We start from the raw sequence: 21565 nt of genomic DNA, 5'->3' as shown, positions 1-21565 counted from the left end.
TGGATCTCCTGCATTGCAGGAAACTTTTTACCATCTGAGCCACCAGGGAATTGGTTATATTTTAATATCATAATAACACAAATGCTTTAATGAAAATAATTTTTATTTATTTTGATTTTTTAAGCTTTATTTATTGGATGACTGATTTATCTGGCCTTGCCATGAGGCTTGCAGGATCTTAGTTCCCTGAACCCGCACCCTTGCTACTGAAAGCAGGAGTCCTAACCACTGCCCCACCAGAGAGTTCCTTAAACTTCTTTAAAGAATAACTTTATATTTATAGAAAAAAATGAGCAGACAGTATAGAAAGTTCACTTATTTCATACCATCAAAGACACATTTTCTCCAGTAATTGACATTTTGTATTAGTGTTGTTGTTGTTCAATCACTGAGTCATTTCTGACTTTTTGCGACCCCATGGATTGCAGCATGCCAGGATTCCTTGCCCTTCACTATCTCCCAGAGTTTGCTCAAGTTCATATCCATTGAGTCACTGATGCCATCCAGTCATCTCATCCTCTATCACCCCCTTCTCCTCCTGCCCTCAATCTTTCCCAGCCTCAAAGTATTTTCCAATGAGTTGGCTCTTTGCATCAGGTTGCCAAAGTATTGGAGCTTCAGTTTCAGCATCAGTCCTTCCAATGAATATTCAAGGTTGTTTTCTTTTAGGATTGACTGGTTTGATCTCCTTTCAGTCCAAGAGACTCTCAAGAGTCTTCTCCAGCACCACAATTCAAAAGCATACATTTTTTGGCACTCAGCCTTCTTTATGGTCCAACTGTCCCATACTACATGACTACTGGAAACACCATAACTTTGATTACATGGACCTTTATCAGCAAAAGGATGTCTCTGCTGTCTAGGTTTGTCATAGCTTTTCTTGTGAGGAGCAGGTGTCTTTTAATTTCATGGCTGCAGTCAGCATCCAGTGTGATTCTGGAGCCCAAGAAAAGAAAATCTGTCACTATTTCCACTTTTTTCCCATCTCTTTGACATGAAGTGATGGGACTGGATGCCATGATTTTGAATGTGAGTTTTAAGCCAGCTTTTTCACTCTCTTCTTTTACCCACATCAAGAGTCTTTTTAGTTCCTCTTCACTTTCTTCATGTTTTTGATATAGTACATTCATTACAACTAATGAACCAGTGTTGATACATTGCTATTGGCTGAAGTCCACAATTTTTGTTCACTCTTTGTGTTTTACCATTATATGTGGAGTTTTAACTTAGGTTTCAAGTTGATTGAATGGATAGACAATCCTTAGTTCCTCATTAAGACAGGAAAGACTGTGAGGAACATGTTTGGAAATGAAAAAAAAATCAAGTGTTGTTTCTGGACACATAAAGTAGAAGATGGTTATCAGAAAACCAAGTGGAGATACAGGTAATTGGATAAATCTATGCTCAGGGCTAGATGTATACATTTGAGACTCATCGGTGGAGCTAAGGGGTTATATTTCAAGTTAGCAGTGTCTGATGAGTTAATGGGAAATAAGAAAATGGAATGTGAGGACAGCTCATTCAAAAAAACTTTCTATTTAACTGTTAAGGAGAATGGATAAATGAAACTATAAGGTTATAATGAGATTTATTGGCTTGCTTCTTTTTTTTTTTTTAACATGAGAGCTATGAGAACTCAATTGTAAACTGAAGGGACCACCATAGGCAGTCTAAATCTATTGACGTGGCAGAACAAAAAGATGAGACTGAAAGTGCCTGGAGAGTGAGAGGGAAGGAGGTCCTAGCATGAGTGGAGGAAGCACACCTTTGATTGGATCAGGGGCTTGTGTGTTTCAGCAAGAGGGATCATTTGAGCACAGACACAGGTAGGCTGTAGGTTCTGTGGGGGAATGAGGAGGGAGTCTTGGTCTTCTTGATGCTTTATTTATTTATTTTTTCAGTGAGAAAGTCTGAGATGAGCTGAAGTGGCAGGGGTGGAAGATGTTGCATGTGTGAGGTTGAAACAGTCAGTCATCCAGAAGTGGGGGAAGTGTGATAGGACAACACAGAACAGTGTTGACTACATATTTGAGTCTGAGGTCACATCAGGCATTACAATTTTTTTTTTAATGTGGACCATTTTTAAAGTCTTTATTGAAATTGTTACAATATTGCTTCTGTTTCCTCTTTCTGATTTTTTTCGCTAGGAGGCACATGGGATCTTATCTCCCCCACCAGGGATCAAACCCACACCCCTGAATTGGAAGGCAAAGTCTTAACCACTAGACTCCCAGGGAAATCCCTGAGGTCATGCCTTTAAAGTAAGAGCGGAGCACAGGGGCGGGACTAGATAAGGCAAATGGGACACCTAATGTGCAGAATCTAGGGAGGCACTGAAACTCTGAGTCACGCTCTAGGCATCTCACGTGCTTCAATCTAGTCCTGACTTTACTAGCCAATTGTATGATTTTTTTTAAACAATATTGAGCTGCTTGTGTAAACAAAGAGGACAATTGAGTTCAATCTTGAGTGTTTTGGCAGAGGAATAAAATCGGACAGAGGGAAAAATAAGTACAGAGGGCATTTGCAAGGAAAATCATAGAACCTATGAAGACTAGGAGGGAAGGGGAATTATCATGGGGGTGAAATATAATGAGAAATTGGGGTAATAAAAGAATCAATAAATTTAGGGGCTCATAGAATTCTTGCAGTGAGGGTGGAAGGCAGTATACAGAGAGCAAAGTTTGGGAGATGCGGTAGTTAGTGAGTGTAGAGCAGCTGGTGAGATGCATGAAAAGAATGAAAACTGGAAGTATAAGCATCAGCTAATGTAGAGGCCAGGATGTGGAGTCATTCAGGTGTATGATGAAGCCACCAGAAATGATAAACAGAAATATGGATGGAAGGGAATATAGTGAGTCAAATGCTAAAGTTTTTAATGAACCGAGGCTAAGTAACAGATATGTAAGAGTAGTCTGACTGATCACTAAATAATTAAACTCTAGTATGATTCTAATTCAAATATACAGTTCTCTTTATTGATTGCCATGAATACTTGATAAAAATAAATTGGATAAGAAAAGGGAAAGCATGAATAATTGAGATTCTGTTGCAAGTTGCTATTTCCTCTGGCAGTTTAGTCAATGACTTCCATCTCCTATATTCTTTTTTAAGGGTGCTAAAAATTAATACATTAACTGATTTTACTTTTAGCCTTCTTATTTTTTCTGCTTACCAAGTAGCACAGGTGGTTATGAGAAGAAAAATGGATAGTTTTGTAGCAAGGAAGAGAAAGCAAAGCAATAAACATGACTATACTATACACTGAGTGGCTTATAAATATATTTATAATGTATACACATAAAGGTGAATGAATTACTCTTGCATTGCTTTTTGCACTGTGGAAATAAGAAAATGTAGACCAAGGGAGCATAAGTGTAAGCAAAGGAATGGATAATGATATGATAGCTTTCATCTACTGCATACCTGTTCTGTGCCAGGCACACATTAAGTGCTTGAAGTACATCATCTTATGTAACCCTTGTAATAGCCCAGGAGGGCTGGGGTTATAATGTTCTCTTGACAATTGACAGAACAGGTTTTGGGAGAATAACTTGCCTGGATCACACAGGTAACCGGCAAAGTGAGAAATCAAACCCCAGTTTCCAAATCCCAAGTGCATACTCTTCCCCAGAACAATATTCAACAGAGTCAACATTTTCAAATACAATCTTCATTGGTTGGATCATTTTTCTTACAAAAGCACATTGGAGTGTGACTTGCCTAGGAATCAAAGTAAAGTTTTTTCCATGCATTTCCATGCAGAAAATATCCAAGGTGATATAGAGACTCTGAGAGCAATATCTGACTAGTAAAATTTCCCTCAGCCTCCATGTTCTTTGGTTTCATTTCTCCACTAGCCCACATTGATTGAAGGGCATATAAAAAATTGGTGTACTTCAAAATTTCTGAAATAAAGTCTGGGATGGAAAGAAACACAGGAAAATTTCCTAGAGCATAGTTTATTATATATGTGTGAATTTAGCCTAAAAATATTTGTATTCTTGTGTTTTTAGTAAAACATAATACATTGATGGATATATTGAAAAATTTATACTATCAAGATTTTTTTTTCTGGACAAAATCCCACTTAATTCTGTTTTTCAAGGTGCCCAGTCTCAGTGCTAAAGATGACCTTTTAAATTTCTACTTGTAGAAATTAGTAAACAACATAGCCACTCATGGCTTCCTTGCTGGCACAGTCAGTAAAGAATCCTCCAGAAATGCAGGAGACTTCCTATAATACAGGAGACCCGGGTTTAATCCCTGAGTGAGAAAGATCCCCTGGAGAAGGGAATGGCAGCACACTCCACTATTCTTGCCAGGGCTATCCCATGGACGGAGGAGCCTGGTTTGCTACCACCCTTGGGGTTGCAAAGAGTCGGACACAACTGAGTGACTAAACCACCACCACCATAGCCCCTCATGGCTACTCTAGGGTGTTCTTTGTTACATAAGCCACAGTACCAGGGCAATTATTTGAAATAAACCAATATGAATTGAATCAGTTCTTGGCTGAAAGGGTTGAAGTAATTCAACTGCAAACCTAGCCCAATATCAGAAGTCAGATTAATAAAAAGAAGTTTCTAACACTACACCAATGACAGTGAAGAAGGGACTGATTGGGCCCCTTCATTTGTTACTATAAGAAAATGAAAGATGATGTAAGTGAAGTTATAATGTTACAAAGGGGGTGAACATGGATTTGTCTGGGATCATTAGTGGGTACTTCTTTCATGTAATTTATTGTTTGCATACTAAATATTGAACAGTCTTTGGTGCAGTGCCCACAATAAGAGATGCAATCTGCCTTTATTAAGGAGACTACAGTTTTGTGAGGAAGGCAGAGGATCCACCCAGTATTGAGCACATAATAAGCTCTCAGTGAATATCTGTTGGATGGATATTTTGATTAGGGATGGGGATGATTGTACAAGTGTATGGATGGTAGTGATGGTAGTGCCGTGAGAGACCAGGACAGAACATGAAGAGGCCTTGGACCCCTGCTCCAGGTTTAGAAGATAAGGTTCCTTACAGGCATGCCTTTAATACACATCTTGAAGGAAATATATAGAGAAGAAGAGAAGAAGAGTTAGAATAAAGGAGTAAGAAAACTTATAGAAAATAACATGTGTAAATCAGGATGGTGAGAAAGAGTATGATGAACTTAAAGAACTAGATTTTAAGTATATGTGGCCTTGTGTTGGAAGAGGAGAACAAAAGTTAGAAAGGATGACTTCAGATAAGCCATACAAGCCCACTGAGTTTTCTCTTCACATATAGACCCTGGATCTCAAACAGAGCACTGCCATAAAACAATAAGGACAATAACAGCTAATATTTGTATAATGCTTACTATTTACTGAATATTTCTTGTGTATTGATTCGTTTAATCCTCACGTATCCCTCTGACATGGGAAGTAAAATTAGTCCATTTTAAAAATGAGCTGAACGAGGTACAGGGAGATAAAGTAACTAACCTGAGATCATCTGTCTAATAAGTGTCAGTGCTGGGGTTGGAATCCAATGATCTGGCTCCCAAACCCACATTTCTAGTATATTATAATTTAGTGTATATGAATATATTTACTTATTTATAGTGTTTATAATTTAGTATACTGCCTCTTCATGAAATGCCAAATTTAGTATAACTTGTTATCAGTTCAATTCAGTTCAGTTGCTCAGTCGTGTCCGACTCTTTGCGACCCCATGAATCACAGCACACCAGGCCTCCCTGTCCATCACCAACTCCTGGAGTTCACTCAGACTCATGTCCATCGAGTCAGTGATGCCATCCAGCCATCTCATCCTCCATTGTCCCCTTCCCCTCCTGCCCTCAATCCCTCCCAGCATCAGAGTCTTTTCCAATGAGTCAACTCTTCGCATGAGGTGGCCAAAGTATTGGCGTTTCAGCTTTAGCATCAGTCCTTCCAATGAACACCAGAACTGATCTCCTTTAGGATGGACTGGTTAGATCTCCTTGCAGTCCAAGTGACTCAAGAGTCTTCTCCAACACCACAGTTCAAAAGCATCAATTCTTTGGCGCTCAGCTTTCATCACAGTCCAACTCTCACATCCATACATGACCACTGGAAAAGCCATAGCCTTGACTAGATGGACCTTTGTTGGCAAAGTAATGTCTCTGCTTTTGAATATGCTGTCTAGGTTAGTCATTTTCCTTCCAAGGAGTAAGTGTCTTTTAATTTCATGGCTGCAATCACCATCTGCAGTGTTTTTGGAGCCCCAAAAAATAAAGTCTGACACTGTTTCCACTGTTTCCCCATCTATTTCCCATGAAGTGATGGGACCAAATGCCATGATCTTGTTTTCTGAATGTTGAGCTTCAAGCCAACGTTTTCACTCTCCTCTTTCACTTTCAACACGAGGCTTTTTAGTTCCTCTTCACTTTCTGCCATAAGGGTGGTGTCATCTGCATATCTGAGGTTATTGATATTTCTCCCGGCAATCTTGATTCCAGCTTGTATTTCTTCCAGTCCAGCGTTTCTCATGATGTACTCTGCATAGAAGTTAAATAAGCAGGGTGACAATATACAGCCTTGACGTACCCCTTTTTCTATTTGGAACCAGTCTGTTGTTCCATGTTTAGTTCTAACTGTTTTTTCCTGGCCTGCATGGTTGAATTATGTAAGTTTGGTGGGGAGTGCTTCCGTGGTTGCTCAGTGGTAAAGAACCTGCCTGCCTATGCAGGAGTCACAGGTTCAATCCTGGATTGGGAAGATCCCTGAAGAAAGAAATGGCAACCCACTGCAATATTCTTGCCTGGGAAATCCCACGGACAGAGGGGCCTGCAGACTATACAGTCTGTGGAGTACAACTTAGTGACTAAGCAACAACAATCTAAGTTGGGCAATTATTTTTATGATAATGTAGTTCTAATTCACTTGACTTCCAATATACTTTTCCAAGTTGGAAAAAGAGATATGGAAACAGCTGGCACACTAGGAATTATATATAACTCAGAGTATATTCATGAGAATATGTTACACAAGTGACATTCTCCTAAAACATTGGGAGGCTGTTGTAGGAGATAAGTAGCTATTAAGTGAGGAATATGACAACATTGGGAAAGTTAGAAAAAAATAAATATTCCTTTATTCACAGAGTATATGATATCAGAATTTTAAAGTTGTATATAAATGTCAGGACTTGATGATATTAATGTGAAATTCATAACTTGTATATATATATACATACACATATATTTATATATATATATTGTCATCTGGTGATCTCTTACCCACTGAATTTCCATAATCCATTGTCTAGATATTACTTGAAGGATTTTCATTATCCTATCTATTACTCTGCATTTGTGTCTACTGAGAATACATATGGGGTGAATCATCATCATTATTATCATAATATTTAATTACCGTCTGCATTGTTCTTTGTACTTGAAAAGTATTTGTTTAAGTTTCCTAACAACTCTATGAGAAAAGTATTATTATTACTCCCATTTTAGTTAGCTTGCTGAGGATCGGGGCTTGCCTGGTGACTCAGTGGTAGAGAATCCACCTGCCAACGGAGGAGACGCAGGTTCAGTCCCTGGGTTGGGAAGATCCCCTAGAAGAGGAAATTGCTACCCACTCCAATATTCTTGACTAGGAAATCCCATGGACAGAGGAGCCTGGTAGGCTCCAGTCCATGGGGTCTCAGAAGATTTGGACTTAAATAAAAACAACAGCAACAACTGCTCAGGGTCACTAAGAGTAAGAAAACATTTTGATCAGTTGCGGCACAGGGGTTTCCACTTGTGTATCTAATGAATAGCTAAAAGATAGGAGAGCTCGTTTTATTCCCCAATTCCCTATTTCTTGATTTATATCTAAAGTTATTTCCCATGTGAACTAATAAGAATAATTTAAATGCATATAATTTTTGAGACTTCTAAATATGTTCATCTTTGTTGTTAAGTCCCTATGTGACAACTGAAGAAAAGAGATATACTTAAGTTGTGAAAATACATGCAGGAGCAAAGTGAGCATGAATGAGCAGCCCTTGTTTCTCATAACAGTGCTCTTTCCTCCATGCTGTGCCAATCTCTTGTGCCCTTAACAGTGTTTGTAGATGCCAGGTATCTCATCCAAGATTTCACACTGTGTTCAAATTTTAAGAAGATTCCAGAGAACAGAAAATAAATTGAAACTCTCCAGGCAAGAATAGTGGAGTGGATAGCCATTTCCTTCTGCAGGGAATCTTCCTGACCTAGTGATCAAACCCAGATCTCCTTCATTGCAGGCAGATTCTTTATTGTAATCTGAGCCACCAAGGAAGCCCAATAAACTGTGGAAAAATTTTAAAGACATGGGAATACCAGACCACTTTACCTGTCTCCTGAGAAACTTGTATGCAGGTCAAGAAGCAACAGTTAGAACCAGACATGGAACAATGGACTGGTTCAAAATTGGGAAAGGATTACATCAAGGCTGTATACCATCACCCTGTTTATTTAACATATATACAGAGTACATCATGAGAAAAGCCAGGTTGGATGAGTTACAAGCTGTAATCAAGATTACCAGGAGAAATATCAACAACCTCACATATGCAAATAATATCATTCTAATGGCAGAAAGTATTACTATCTTAGTGATGGCTCAGATAGTAAAAAATCTGCCGGCAGTGCAGGAGACCAGGGTTTGATTCCTTAGGAAGATCCCCTGGAGAAGGGAATGGCAGCCCTCTCCAGTATTCTTGACTGGAGAATCCCATGAACAGAGGAGTCTGGCGGACTACAGTTCATGGGGTCACAAAGAGTCGGACACCACTGAGTAACTAACAATGGCAGAAAGCAAAGTGGAACTAGAGTGCTTCTTGATGAAAGTGAAAGAGGACAGTGAAAAAGCTGGCTTAAACTCCATTCAAAAAGCTAAGATTATGGCATCTGGTCCCATTACTTTATGGCAAATAGAAGGGGAAAAAGTGAAAACAGTGTCAGATTTTATTTCTTTGGCTCCAAAATCACTGCAGACAGTGACTGCAGCCATAAAAGAAGTTTGCTCCTTGGAAGGAAAGCTATGACAAACTTAGACAGTGTATTAAAAACCAGAGACATCACTTTGATGACAGAAGTCCATAGAGTCAAAGCTATGGTTTTCCCAGTAGTTATGTACAGATTTGAGAGCTGGACAATAAAAAAGGCTGAGTGCCGAGCAATTGATGCCTTCAAACTTTGGTGCTGACAAAGACTTGTGAGAACCCCTTGGACAGCAAGGAGATCAAATCAGTCAAGACAAAAGGAAATAAACCCTGAATATTCACTGGAAGGACTGATGCTGAAGCTGAATCTCCAATACTTTGGCCACCTGATATGAAGAACTGACTCACTGGAAAAGACCCTGATGCTGGGAAAGATTGAAGGCAGGAGAAGAGGGCAACAGAAGATGAGATAGTTGGATGGCATCATCACCTCAAAGGACTTGAGTCTGAGAAAACTCCAGGAGATAGTAAAGCAAATGGAAGCCTGGTGTGCTGCAGTCTATGAGGGTGCAAAGAGTCAAATACAACTGAGTGACTGAACAATTAGAGAACAGAGGCTATTAGATTTCTCTCCTTGAAATAGGAGGAAAGTGTCCTAAATGCTGCTGTGTGATTCTGATTTTATTTGTTTTCAAGTTACTGTTTTAGGTCATCATTTTGTTTGATAAGTTAAATGTTTTAGACTTTTGTGATTTTTAGTTTTCTTTAAAAACTCCACAAGTAGAATAAGACAGTAGTCTCCAACCTTTTTGTCACCAGGGACCAGTTTCTTGGAAGACAATTTTTCCATGGACTCTGGATTGGTGGGGCAAATGGATTTTGGATGATTCAAGCACATTACATTTATTGTGCACTTTATTTCTATTATTATTATATCAGTTTCACCTCAGATCATTAGACGTTAGGTCCCAGAGATGGGGGACCCCTGGAATAAGAAATTCATTATAAGATGGAACTATATAGAGTTGAAATGTATAAGTATTAATAGTACATATATTTTTGGAGAGTACAATATGGAAAAGAAATAGCAAGTAGGGGACAATTTTTGAATAGTATAGAAATTAAACCTGGTATAGGGTAAGGAGAAATTCAGGAAATGGAACATGCAGAGACAAGATAGCCACAAAGGAAACAGATTAATGTTTAGGTGAATTTGTCAAGATAGCAAAGTATAAGGCAAGAAGATAAAGGGGGTGGGATGGGAGCAATATCTAAAGACTGTTAGAGAAAAGAAGTTCTATATAGATATTAAGGCTATAGATGGAATAAGAAAACATTGGGTGTTGAGATCGTTTTCTATCCTGAAAACCTGTGATTATTGTTGAAGTTAAGATTTTCTTAACAAAGAATGGAGGGGAAAATCAGTTTGAAGGAGAGCTGTGGTTTTGGATCTTTGGGGACTGATAAGACTAAGTAGTTCCAGGGTTATTAATATATATTAATTGTTAACTAAATTTATTGCCTCCAATCAATTGTATTACTATCTCTACACTAAAAGGAGATTTGGTCTTGGGATGGGATGTTTTTATGATATTTATATACAATTAGTTTATAAATCCAAAACATCAACATGCATACACTACCATGCATAAAATAGATAGCTGGAGAGAAGTTGAATATAACACAGGAAGCCCAGCCTGGTGCTCTGTGATGACCTAGAGGGGTTGAATGAGGGGAGGAGGGAAGCTCAAAAGTGAGGGGGGTATATGTATAATCATGGCTGATTCGTATTGTTGTATGGCAGAAACCAACACAACATTGTAAAGCAATTTTCCTCCAAATAAAAAATGATATTTGCATGTTTTTCGAATGCTTAAATTAGAGGAAAATAGCAAAAACAAAAGGAGAGAGAGAGAGAGAGGAATCCTGTGATTACATAAAAGTTGATGAGGGAAAGTAAAAGTGAGCAGAAGCTATTAAGAGAAAAAGATTAAGGCTTCAGAGAGAAATGGTAGTTTAGAAAAGCTGACTTTTCTTACATCCTGCCATTCCATCACTATTACACTGTCACAGTGAATTGAGGGATCTTCTGTGATTTGAGCAGAGGTGGGACTTCTCAGTGATCACTGCCTCGCCCACTAAGAGGGCCCAAACAGTAGCCCATGTTGATAAATTCCTGGGCAGAGGTAGCAAAAGCAGCATCTTAGAAGTGATATTGTTATTATTATTATTATTTTATTTGGCCACATTGCATAGGATGTGGCATCTTAGTTACCAGACCAGGGATCGAACCCACACCCCCTGCATTGGAAGCATGGAACCACTGGACCACCAGGGAAGCCAAGAAGAAACATTGAATGGGGCTATCGATCCAGATGGCCTTCAAGTCCAAATAAAGTAAAACTCTAGGAATCTGTCTGGGACGTTCCCCTGCCACATTTTGAGTTACTGATCATAGTTTATATTGTACAATAGCTGTTATGCTTCAAGGAATTTACACTCTTCTCTATTAACTGTCGTTCTCTGTAGCTGGTATTAGCTATCTAGCCTATCAACTTTTATTTATTTAACTGTTATATACATTGCCTAACTTGGATGCTCATCGTTGACTTTCTAATGTGTGTAATGAGGCAGGTCTTCTTGAATGTACATCTGGGCTTCTTTTCATGTCAGAGATGCTATGCTATCAAGAATGACCTTGTATGGATTGTAATCTTCATATCTCTTACTATGCACAATATATTTTTATCTACTATTTTTTTCTTAGGGAAAAATAAGGCCAGTAGGCTATCTCACTGGAAAGTTATTAACATTGTTTTCTAAACATTTACAGGTAGTGCTGGTACACCAGTCACTTTTAATGAAAATGGAGATGCTCCTGGTCGTTATGACATCTTCCAGTACCAAATAACCAACAAAAGTACAGAATACAAAATCATTGGGCACTGGACGAATCAGCTTCATCTAAAAGCAAGTATCAGTATGATCTTACACTTATGTTTATAGTTCTCAAGGAGCAAGGCTTTACTTTTAAGTGTATTATATCAATATACTATTCATTAGAATTGATTTTCTTATAAGCCAACTTTTAGAAAATGTAATGATTTGATCCTTCCTCAACCTTAAAATGTGATGGAAAATCTTACGTGTCTCTGGAGAAATCTGGTATCTGTAGGGGTTTAATGAAGATCTCATTTCCTTTTAAGTGAACACTTGGGAAATTTTACACTTTTCTGAAAGAATCACTTGTTCAAATGTTTATATAGTTATGTGTGGATGTATGTGTATGTATGGATGTTGGGGAGGAGGGGTGACAGTGTGCCGTGAATGACCAAGTTGGTGCTTAAAAATAAGTATTTCACCTTTGCCATATCATAAGTTGAGATCTATGGCTACATCTGATGGATGGAAGTGAATCAGGGTCCTCATTTATATCACCTTTTTGAATCACAACACCAGAGAAAGTTAATGTACCCAAAAGAGATGTTCAGATCTTTTAACAATCCATAGGGCTGCCTGCCATCCCCATATCCTGGAAAGTCATCAAGGTCCACAGATTTTGTTGTTCCTACAAGTAGCCAGGTGAGGACAACTTGGAGACTGGATGGAAGCAAGGTCCCAGGGTGGGTCCCACCCTGAGAGGTCCCACCTGGGTCCCAGGTGGGATGGTGCCAAAGGCAATTGTCATCTGCCTGCCCAGTGCCATGCTGTTCCAACGCCCTGGGCTCTGTCTTCTCCTGCTGGGACCTGGTGGGCGTGGCATGTGGATGAAAGCAGCAGGAGAAACTCTAGCAGATGTGTATGGTGGGCAGGCAGCCCTCCAGAGGGACTATCCTAGGGAACGGGGTCTTTGAGTACCCTGGAGAGTGTTGTCTGGTACCAGCACCCACTAATCAGAAGGGGCTCTAGAGCAGGAAGCTAATCCTGAACTTGATGGATGGGGAGGCCCAGAAAGTCCCAAGGTATAGGACTGGTGGTGGCTGCATGGCAGGGGTGTAGAAGTGTTGGAGAAGCATCTGCTTACCACTGGGTAAGGAGTTATTTCAGATTTAAGAGCTTGGAATGCCCTATCCATGCACACTGACTCCTTCCAGTACAGAGAAATAAGGAGTGTGCCTGGGAGTCTCAGCTGAGGGTCAGAGTTCCTTCATACATGAACATCGATGTCCATAATACATTCACGTATCTGTCTGTAACACTGGGCTGTTTACAGGGACTGAGTGGCCGAGGAATCACTACAGCAGCAGTGTTTCCTCTGTAGGCAGTAAGGAGCCTTTACAATGTGTCAAATAAAACTAGAAGCATATTATTCTATGGTTCTTTTGGCATAGTATTTCACGCTTTCTTCTAATAAGAGCCTCTATTCTTCTTGATTCTCAAAGCTGCCACAATGCTGTGAGAGTTGAGTTCATTTCTTAAATGAATAATTAAGGTCCTTTCCTAGCTACAGCTTATCCTAGCTGGAAGGTAGTGATGTATGTCATCCATGAGCGTGGGGAGAGAGATCATTCTGGTCTATGGGTGTGTTACACGTGTGTGTGCTTATTTATGTCTGAACCCATTCAGAGAACATCAATTTAGTGTGGTGTTTTTAATACATTTTTCACTTCTCAATGTCCAAATATAGCCCCTGAAATGCTATGTTTATACAGCAACGGTTACAACAATTCTCAGCATAGCAGATCATAAGAAAGAACAAAACTAGGATATTTATGATTTATTGTCTGTTTGACTTCCTGATAATTATCACAGTTCTGCATTCAATAATGCGCAAAGACAACTTATTTTGCAACTATTGATATAGTATGTAAGACCACATATCTACAGCTTACTGCCTCTAGGAACCTGATGAAACTTCCATCCTCCTGCAACCCCAATTAACATTTACCAAAACAAAACTTTGATAACTCTACAGGTTATTGATACTAACCTGGACATCTATAGTTTCTTGGCAAAAGTCGTTTTGACAGCAGACCTCTCTGAAATCAGATAATTGAACACAAAGAAAATTTGCTAAGGGTTAAAATGGGGACGCTTCTTTTTATCTGACTTTTATAAATGCCAACCTACTTACTATAGTCTTATGATTGTGGATTTGAATAACAAAGTTTAATGGTTGAAAAATCCACGCACATATATATAATACCAAGATACCTAAAATAACTGTACATAAGTATACGTGCTTACACACATCTCTCACCATATATATGCTTATTATAAAACTTTATGTTGAATCTCAAGCTGCTCTTTTATGTACATTTATGGTGCATGAAAAGTTTTATGTTTGTTATTGTGTTGTTGCTCATAAAATATATCAAAACAATTTGTGAGAATTATTTCTCATGCATGATTATGATTGTTTATGACTAAATAGCCATGCCAGCTTTACTGAAACAGAGAGAATCAACTCTCAGAAGAAAATAGAGTCAATTAGATTGTAAAGAGAGGTTGTACATCCAGGGTTGAATTCTGAATTTTATCAGAACAAACAAAATGACTATTTCCCTTTGGAAACTGGCTTACTAATCTATTTGAAGGCGCAGTAGGAGTTGCTTGGAAAGTGACAGGTTTAGTCAGTTCTGCTTAGATCTCAGGCAGTGTGTGTGCACTTAGTTGCTCAGTTGTGTCCAACTCTTTGTGACCCTGTGGACTGTAGCCCGCCAGTCTCCACCATCCGTAGCGGGGGAAGAAATAGAATACTGGAGTGGGTTGCCATTTCCTCCTCCTGGGGATCCTCCCAACCCAGCGAATTTCTTCCTCCTGGGGATCCTCCCGACACAGGGATTGAACCCATGTCTTCTATGTCTCCTGCATTGCAGGTGGATTCTTTACCCACTGAGCCATCAGGGAAGCCCCCGATCTCAGGGAGGACACCAAACAAATGCTTTGCCTCAGTTTTGTCTTTTATAAAGTGGAAGCATTAATAGCACTTACCTTAGATGGTTGTTATAAGAATTAAATGAAATCATACAATAAAGCAGTTAGTCCAGAGCTTGGCACGTATGATGCCCATAAATGTGACCTATTACTGATCCAATGTCTCATGATACCGTGTGGTCAAGGGAAGATCTGAGGATGAGTGTGGTGAGTAGAGAAGTGAAGGTTCTGTTGGAAGAGGCACTTGTTTGCTTTAACAAGTTCAGAATCTGTTCACTTAAAATGGGGACCATTTTAGCTAGTGAGAAGCTGCTGTATGGCGCAGGGAGCTCAGCTTAGTACTCTGCGTTGACCTAGATGGGTGAGGTGGTGGAGATGTGAGGGAGGCTCAAGAAGGAGGATATATATATGTTTACTCACAGCTGATTCACACTGTTGTAGAGCAGAAATCAACACAACATTGTAAAGTAATTATCATTCAATTAAAAATAAATAAATAATTGGAGAGCATTTGTCCCTATAGCCTATTGCCTACCTTTAATATTGACCTTAATACTTTAGCAAATCTCTCTGCATTACAAAGTAAACTTTATTTAATATAACTCTGTAGATACTTTTCCTAGGATAGGGTGTGGCTAGATATTGTCACCTAGGCAGTCATTTTGAATGGCTTGAATACATTCATTCTGTGCACATACTCCATGCTAAAAAGTTGGAATTAGAGTGAAAATGTGGACCCTGCTCTCAGGGCTCCCACAGACTGGAAGGATAGAAAGACCCTCAAATCAACAATTCTAGTGCAGTGAGGCAGGAACACAGATGAACGTATGTCTGTGGTTTTGCACTTACAGCCAAACACAGGCTTCTAACCTGGCCTGACTGCTGATGGGGGTTCTGATGAGGGCAGGGGAAAGCACTCTTCAAGCACTCCCTCTCTCCTTGTTCTCTTAAATCAAATTTGCAGTGGATTTCATACTTTCAATGATAAGCATTGGATTGAATTTGACTTATTTATATTTAAAAAAAGCAGCCCGTTTTTCTCACTGAACTCAGCCATAGGATAAGTTTGTACGTAGAGAGTGTATGATTAAGCATATATGAGTCCAATAAATTTGTCCTGAATATATCTTAGTGAAGTAAAAGAAATTTTAAAACAAGTAGTTTATTCTTTTTTCCCCCTTGGAAAAGAAGCTTTTGTTTCCTCGAAAGCATTATCTGTATTGTTCCAAGTTTTTTTTGTTTTTAATGGAACTAGCATATGTTCTTAACTTAGCAATTACAATCAATTAGTAGAATTGTTCATTATGATTTCGGTTTTTTATTCCGTAATCTCAGTCTACCCATGAAGGGCATATTGTCTATCTGACAGTGAATTTGAACAATTAGGCTTCTCCATTTGGTGAGACTGAATCTCTCAAGAGACAGGTGGTCCTTATTAGTGATTACAAAACATTGTAACCTAGAGGTTCAGAGAAAACAGTGGGGCCTGAACTGTAAAAAGAACAGCCATATGCTGTTTCGAGTCCACAGGGAGAAAGTGTATGGGGTTTACTGGATGGGCCTAAAATAACTGAGGACTTTGTTTTTGTACTTCCAACCAGAGCTACTCTTTCTAGATTACTGTAAGAATTTGAGACATATTTTTTGCTTGCTTTGTTATTTTATTTTCTTAACTTTAGTTCAAATAAATAGTTTGAAAATTAATACAAATATTAAAAGACAATGACTTCATAAAGGTGTTTGCACCACAGTTGTTAGCAGCATGGTGTCAACTGGAAATGGTGATTTGAGGGAGAAGGGCTTCATTTAATTTTGTGTGAGTCACTCCATAGCAGAAAGTAACTCTTGAACAGGTATTGAATTCTGACCCTCATTTTTCTCATCTGTTAAGTGGGGATAATAGATAGGTCTGTTATGAAGATTAAATGCATTGGCATATAGGGGTCAAGAACAAGACCTCAAAATCAGAGAGAACATTTTTGTGTTTTAACCTTCCATTACTGAGCCTTGCACATGCTATTTTACCTCTTTTAGTCTCAGATTCTTTGTCTACATGAAACAATCATAACTACTTCATAGAGTTGTTGAGATAATTAAAGGACATTGCATAAACAAAGATCCTAGAATACTGCCTGCTGCATATTCAGTGTTAAAAGAATATGATATAATAACTTTGTTTTACTTTTCCAGGATAACTAGCCTATTGCAGGGGACTCTTAATGGGTATTGCAATCTGAAATACATGAAAAGTCTTTTCTGCCTTTATCTTGATGTTCTGAGTAGGGAGTAATTGTAAAAAGAGGTGCATACATTATAACTTGCGTGTGCCTGTATAACAAACCCCAGACGTCTATTTTTGTATGAAAAAAAAAGTGAGTTCCATGAGTCAATGCACTGAGAACAGCCAGAAACTTGAGTAAACTTTCTGGTAGAATTTAGCCCAATTAAATCTGTCTTTCCTGAGATGTTTAGATAGCATAAATGACTCAATGGATATGAATCTGAGCAAACTCTGGGAGATAGAGGAGGACAGAGGAGCCTGGTATGCTGCAGTACATGGGGTCAGAAAGAGGTGATCAGGACTTAGTGACTGAACAACAACAAAATTCCTATGTACTTACAGTGTAGTATTTATAAGATGATGTTTTAATTGAGTTTATATCTTTACCTGTCAATGGCCAAATACTTATTATACTAGGGGATTCCTCAGCTTGCTTGAAATACAGAAAGAGAGAATTTCTGAGTCCCTTTATTTGTTCCATGGTTATATTGCTTTGGATAGACATCAAAAGTTTTTAACCAACATCATTAGATTCCCTAATGTCATAGATGAACAGCTTTTCTATAATGAAAAATATTGAAATTACCTTGAATTAGAGGATAGAGTGAATGGAGTGGAAACAATTTTCTTTTTTTTTTTTTGTTTCGTTTTCTGAATGTTGAGGTTTTTTTTTTTAATTAATTAATTTATTTATTTTTAATTTTTACTTTACAATTCTGTATTGGTTTTGGCATAGATTGGCATGAATCCACCACAGGTGTACATGCGTTCCCAAACATGAACCCCCCTCCCACCCTCCCACCCCCCTCCTCACAACATCTCTCTGGGTCATCCCCGCGCGTCAGCCCCAAGCATGTCATATCCTGCATCAGACATAGACTGGCATTTCGATTCTTACATGATATTATACATGTTTCAATTTTCAAGGGGACGCTTGACCCTTTGTTTGCTGTGAGTCTTAGAAATCATGCATTTTCTCTTTGCCTCTGTTTCCCCATTGCTAAGTTGCCTGCATTTGAAAATGCTTTCATATGATTGTCAGTGCATATAAAAGATCATTCACCCTATGAGACAAGCATTATAAATAGCTTCTCCCATCCTACAAAGTATGAATGTGAAGTCAATTTTCTGAGACCCTTGACTATGTTCCAATAGGACTTTAAATGCCACCATAGTTCTTGCCTTTATATTCTATTCATACAAGACTTGGCTTCCTTTCCTTGTAACAACATGATTGTCAAAACTTGTTGACATATATATGACATAATATATAAATATATTATATTGACATAAATATACAAAACGATATTTTCATTCACCAGACACAAATTTGTTCTTTTCAAAATTAGTCATTTTGGGGTCAATAATTATTTTTTGTTTATGAGAAAATAAACATTTAGTAAATTCATGTTTTTGACACATGAAGCAAAGTCAAGGTAATTGAAGTTTAACTGCATTCTTAGTTGCACAGAGTAGGGGTTCAGTAAGTATTAATATTTGTTAATTTTTGTCATGAACACTATTCTTATATTTTCTAAATACTGATTTACTATCGAACACTGTTCCAAGATTATTGATTATTATGTAGTCTTGTGCACAGATTATTCAGTGACTGCTCCCTGCCAGGCCAAATGTTAAGCCATTGAGGAACACAAAGTTCAATAAGCTCCCAGGTAGCAAATGATTTTCAATCAATTAAAGGCAACTGTGTACTTCAATAATTATAATAAAAGCATAATTAGAAAGTACAGATTAAGAAACAAACTATAAATTAAAATATGTAATGATTGTCTCCAACTACAGTGACTGGATAAAATGTGTTGAATTCAAACTGGATCTTCGATTACTTTGGTGGCCAGAAATGGTAGGAACAATTCATAGGCTGTGGAAAAAGCATCCATATATACTTTCATCCATCCATCCTTCCTTCCATTTATTTATCTATCCATTCATTTCAGAATAAAGTGCCTCCAATGTTCCATTGCATTACAAGGTGCTGAAATTATTTAGTGGTGTTACAGATTCAGGCCCCAACATCATCCCTGAGTTAGAGGTACACATCGGTAGGCCTATCCCGCCTACACAATGTCAGTTGCAGGTGCATTGATGGAGATGAGGAGTTTTGATTAGGTTTTTATAGGGAGTGGAAAGGGTCACAGTTTCTTTAGGGAACTGAATGTGATCCTGAGCTGCTGGGACAGAGGACTATCTGAGGAGAGAATAGTGTGGGGAGTGGAGAAAGATGACTTTTTTTGAAGCCAAATTTTACAAGGTTTCAAAAACTATTAGAACACAAGCTGATGTTTTTTAGGCTATCATGAGCTTTTCCATGAAGATATTCTCAGCTTTAAACTTCAGGGAAACATTTTGGGCAACAAAGGGCAGATTGGTTAGAGAAGAGATCCTTTCATTATTTAGTAGAAGCCATTTCATTCCAATCCCAAAGAAAGGCAATGCCAAAGAATACTCAAACTACCGCACAATTGCACTCATCTAACACGTTAGTAAAGTAATGCTTAAAATTCTCCAAGCCAGGCTTCAGCAATATGTGAGCCACAAACTTCCAGATGTTCAAGCTGGTTTTAGAAAAGGCAGAGGAACCAGAGATCAAATTGCCAACATCTGCTGGATCATTGAAAAAGCAAGAGAGTTCCAGAAAAACATCTATTTCTGCTTTATTGACTATGCCAAAGCCTTTGACTGTGTGGATCACAATAACCTGTGGAAAATTCTGAAAGAGATGGGAATACCAGAGCACCTGACCTGGCTCTTGAGAAATCTGTATGCAGGTCAGGAAGCAACAGTTAGAACTAGACATGGAACAACAAACTGGTTCCAAATAGGAAAAGGAGTACGTCGAGGCTGTATATTGTCACCCTGCTTATTTAACCTCTATGGAGAGTACATCATGAGAAACGCTGAGCTGGAAGAAACACAAGCTGGAATCAAGATTGCCAGGAGAAATCTCAATAACCTCAGATATGCAGATCACACCACCCTTATGGCAGAAAGTGAAGAGGAACTAAAAAGCCTCATGTTGAAAGTGAAAGAGGAGAGTGAAAATGTTGGCTTAAAGCTCAACATTCAGAAAACTAAGATCATGGCATCTGGTCCCATCACTTCATGGGAAATAGATGGGGAAACAGTGGAAACAGTGTCAGACTTTATTTTTTGGGCTCCAAATTCACTGCAGATGGTAACTGCAGCCATGAAATTAAAAGATGCTTACTCCTTGGCAAGAAAGTTATGACCAACCTAGAGAGCATATTCAAAAGCAGAGACATTACTTTGCCAACAAAGGTCCATCTAGTCAAGGCTATGGTTTTTCCAGTAGTCATGTATAGATGTGAGAGTTGGACTGTGAAGAAAGCTGAGCGCCGAAGAATTGATGCTTTTGAACTGTGGTGTTGGAGAAGACTCTTCAGAGTCCCTTAGACTGCAAGGAGATCCAACCAGTCCATTCTAAAGGAGATCAGTCCTGGGTGTTCATTGTAAAGACTGATGTTGAAGCTGAAACTCTAGTACTTTGGCCACCTCATGTGAAGAGTTGACTCACTGGAAAAGACCCTGATGCTGGGAGGGATTGGAGGCAGGAGGAGAAGGGGACAACAGAGGATGAGATGGCTAGATGATATCCCCAACTTGATGGACATGAGTTTGAGTGAACTCTGGCAGTTGGTGGTGGACAGGGAGGCCTGGCATGCTGCGATTCATGGGCTCACAAAGAGTCGGACACGACTGAGTGACTGAACTGAACTGAACTGATAAATGAGAGTTACTTTCTTTCTAATTTTACTTACTTGTTTGGCAGGTTCTTTCTGCCATATCTGTCCATCTCCTTGGTTTGAGTTTGTTCCACAAAGTATTTAAAAGGACTTACTAAGATATATTTATCATTAGTAGAAAACAAGTAAATTAGGAAGAAAGGATTAAAAGTGAAAGTGAAAGTTGCTCCGTCGTGTCTGACTCTTTGGGACCCCATGGAATATACAGTCCATGGAATTCTCTAGGTCAGAATACTGGAGTGGGTAGCCTTTCCCTTCTCCAGGGGATCTTCCCAACCCTGGGATCAAACCCAGATCTCCTGCATTGCATTCTTTACCAGGTGGATTCAGGACAGGATTAAGGAGGATTCAGAAAGGATTAAACGTGTTGATCAATTTTAGGTGGTGGTTGAGTTTGATTTCCTCATCAATAATGATAGCCAATAGATGTATCAAGGCTGTTCAGTAGAGTAAGAAAAAATCATGCTGCTATTTTAAGAACACATGGAATTATGCCACATAAAATGATTTAATCTGATTTAGAACTGAGAAGCTGGATTCAGTTATCTGGATGTAGTTGGGCACAGATTCCTGTGGCAATCTGATAGTATCCAAGGAATTTAATAGTTCATCAGGGTAAATGCAAGCAGGGCACTAAAAAATCTAGCATTATTCATGAAAAATAGGAAACGTCATAAGTGCA

General features: G+C 38.7%; 1 protein-coding gene across 1 annotated transcript in view; it reads left to right on the top strand.

Moving 5' to 3' along the window:
* Positions 1-21565, top strand: part of GRM8 (glutamate metabotropic receptor 8) — an 866927-nt gene that overhangs the window by 663517 nt on the left and 181845 nt on the right. Inside the window, exon 7 of the mRNA XM_040259569.1 lies at positions 11774-11910. Within this exon, the coding sequence (XP_040115503.1) occupies positions 11774-11910 (137 nt within the window). The remainder of the gene's footprint in view (positions 1-11773; positions 11911-21565) is intronic.

Source organism: Oryx dammah, unplaced genomic scaffold (assembly GCF_014754425.2).
Source record: "Oryx dammah isolate SB20612 unplaced genomic scaffold, SCBI_Odam_1.1 HiC_scaffold_18, whole genome shotgun sequence".
NCBI classification, from domain to species: domain Eukaryota; kingdom Metazoa; phylum Chordata; class Mammalia; order Artiodactyla; family Bovidae; genus Oryx; species Oryx dammah.
This window is presented reverse-complemented; position numbering and strand designations above follow the sequence as displayed.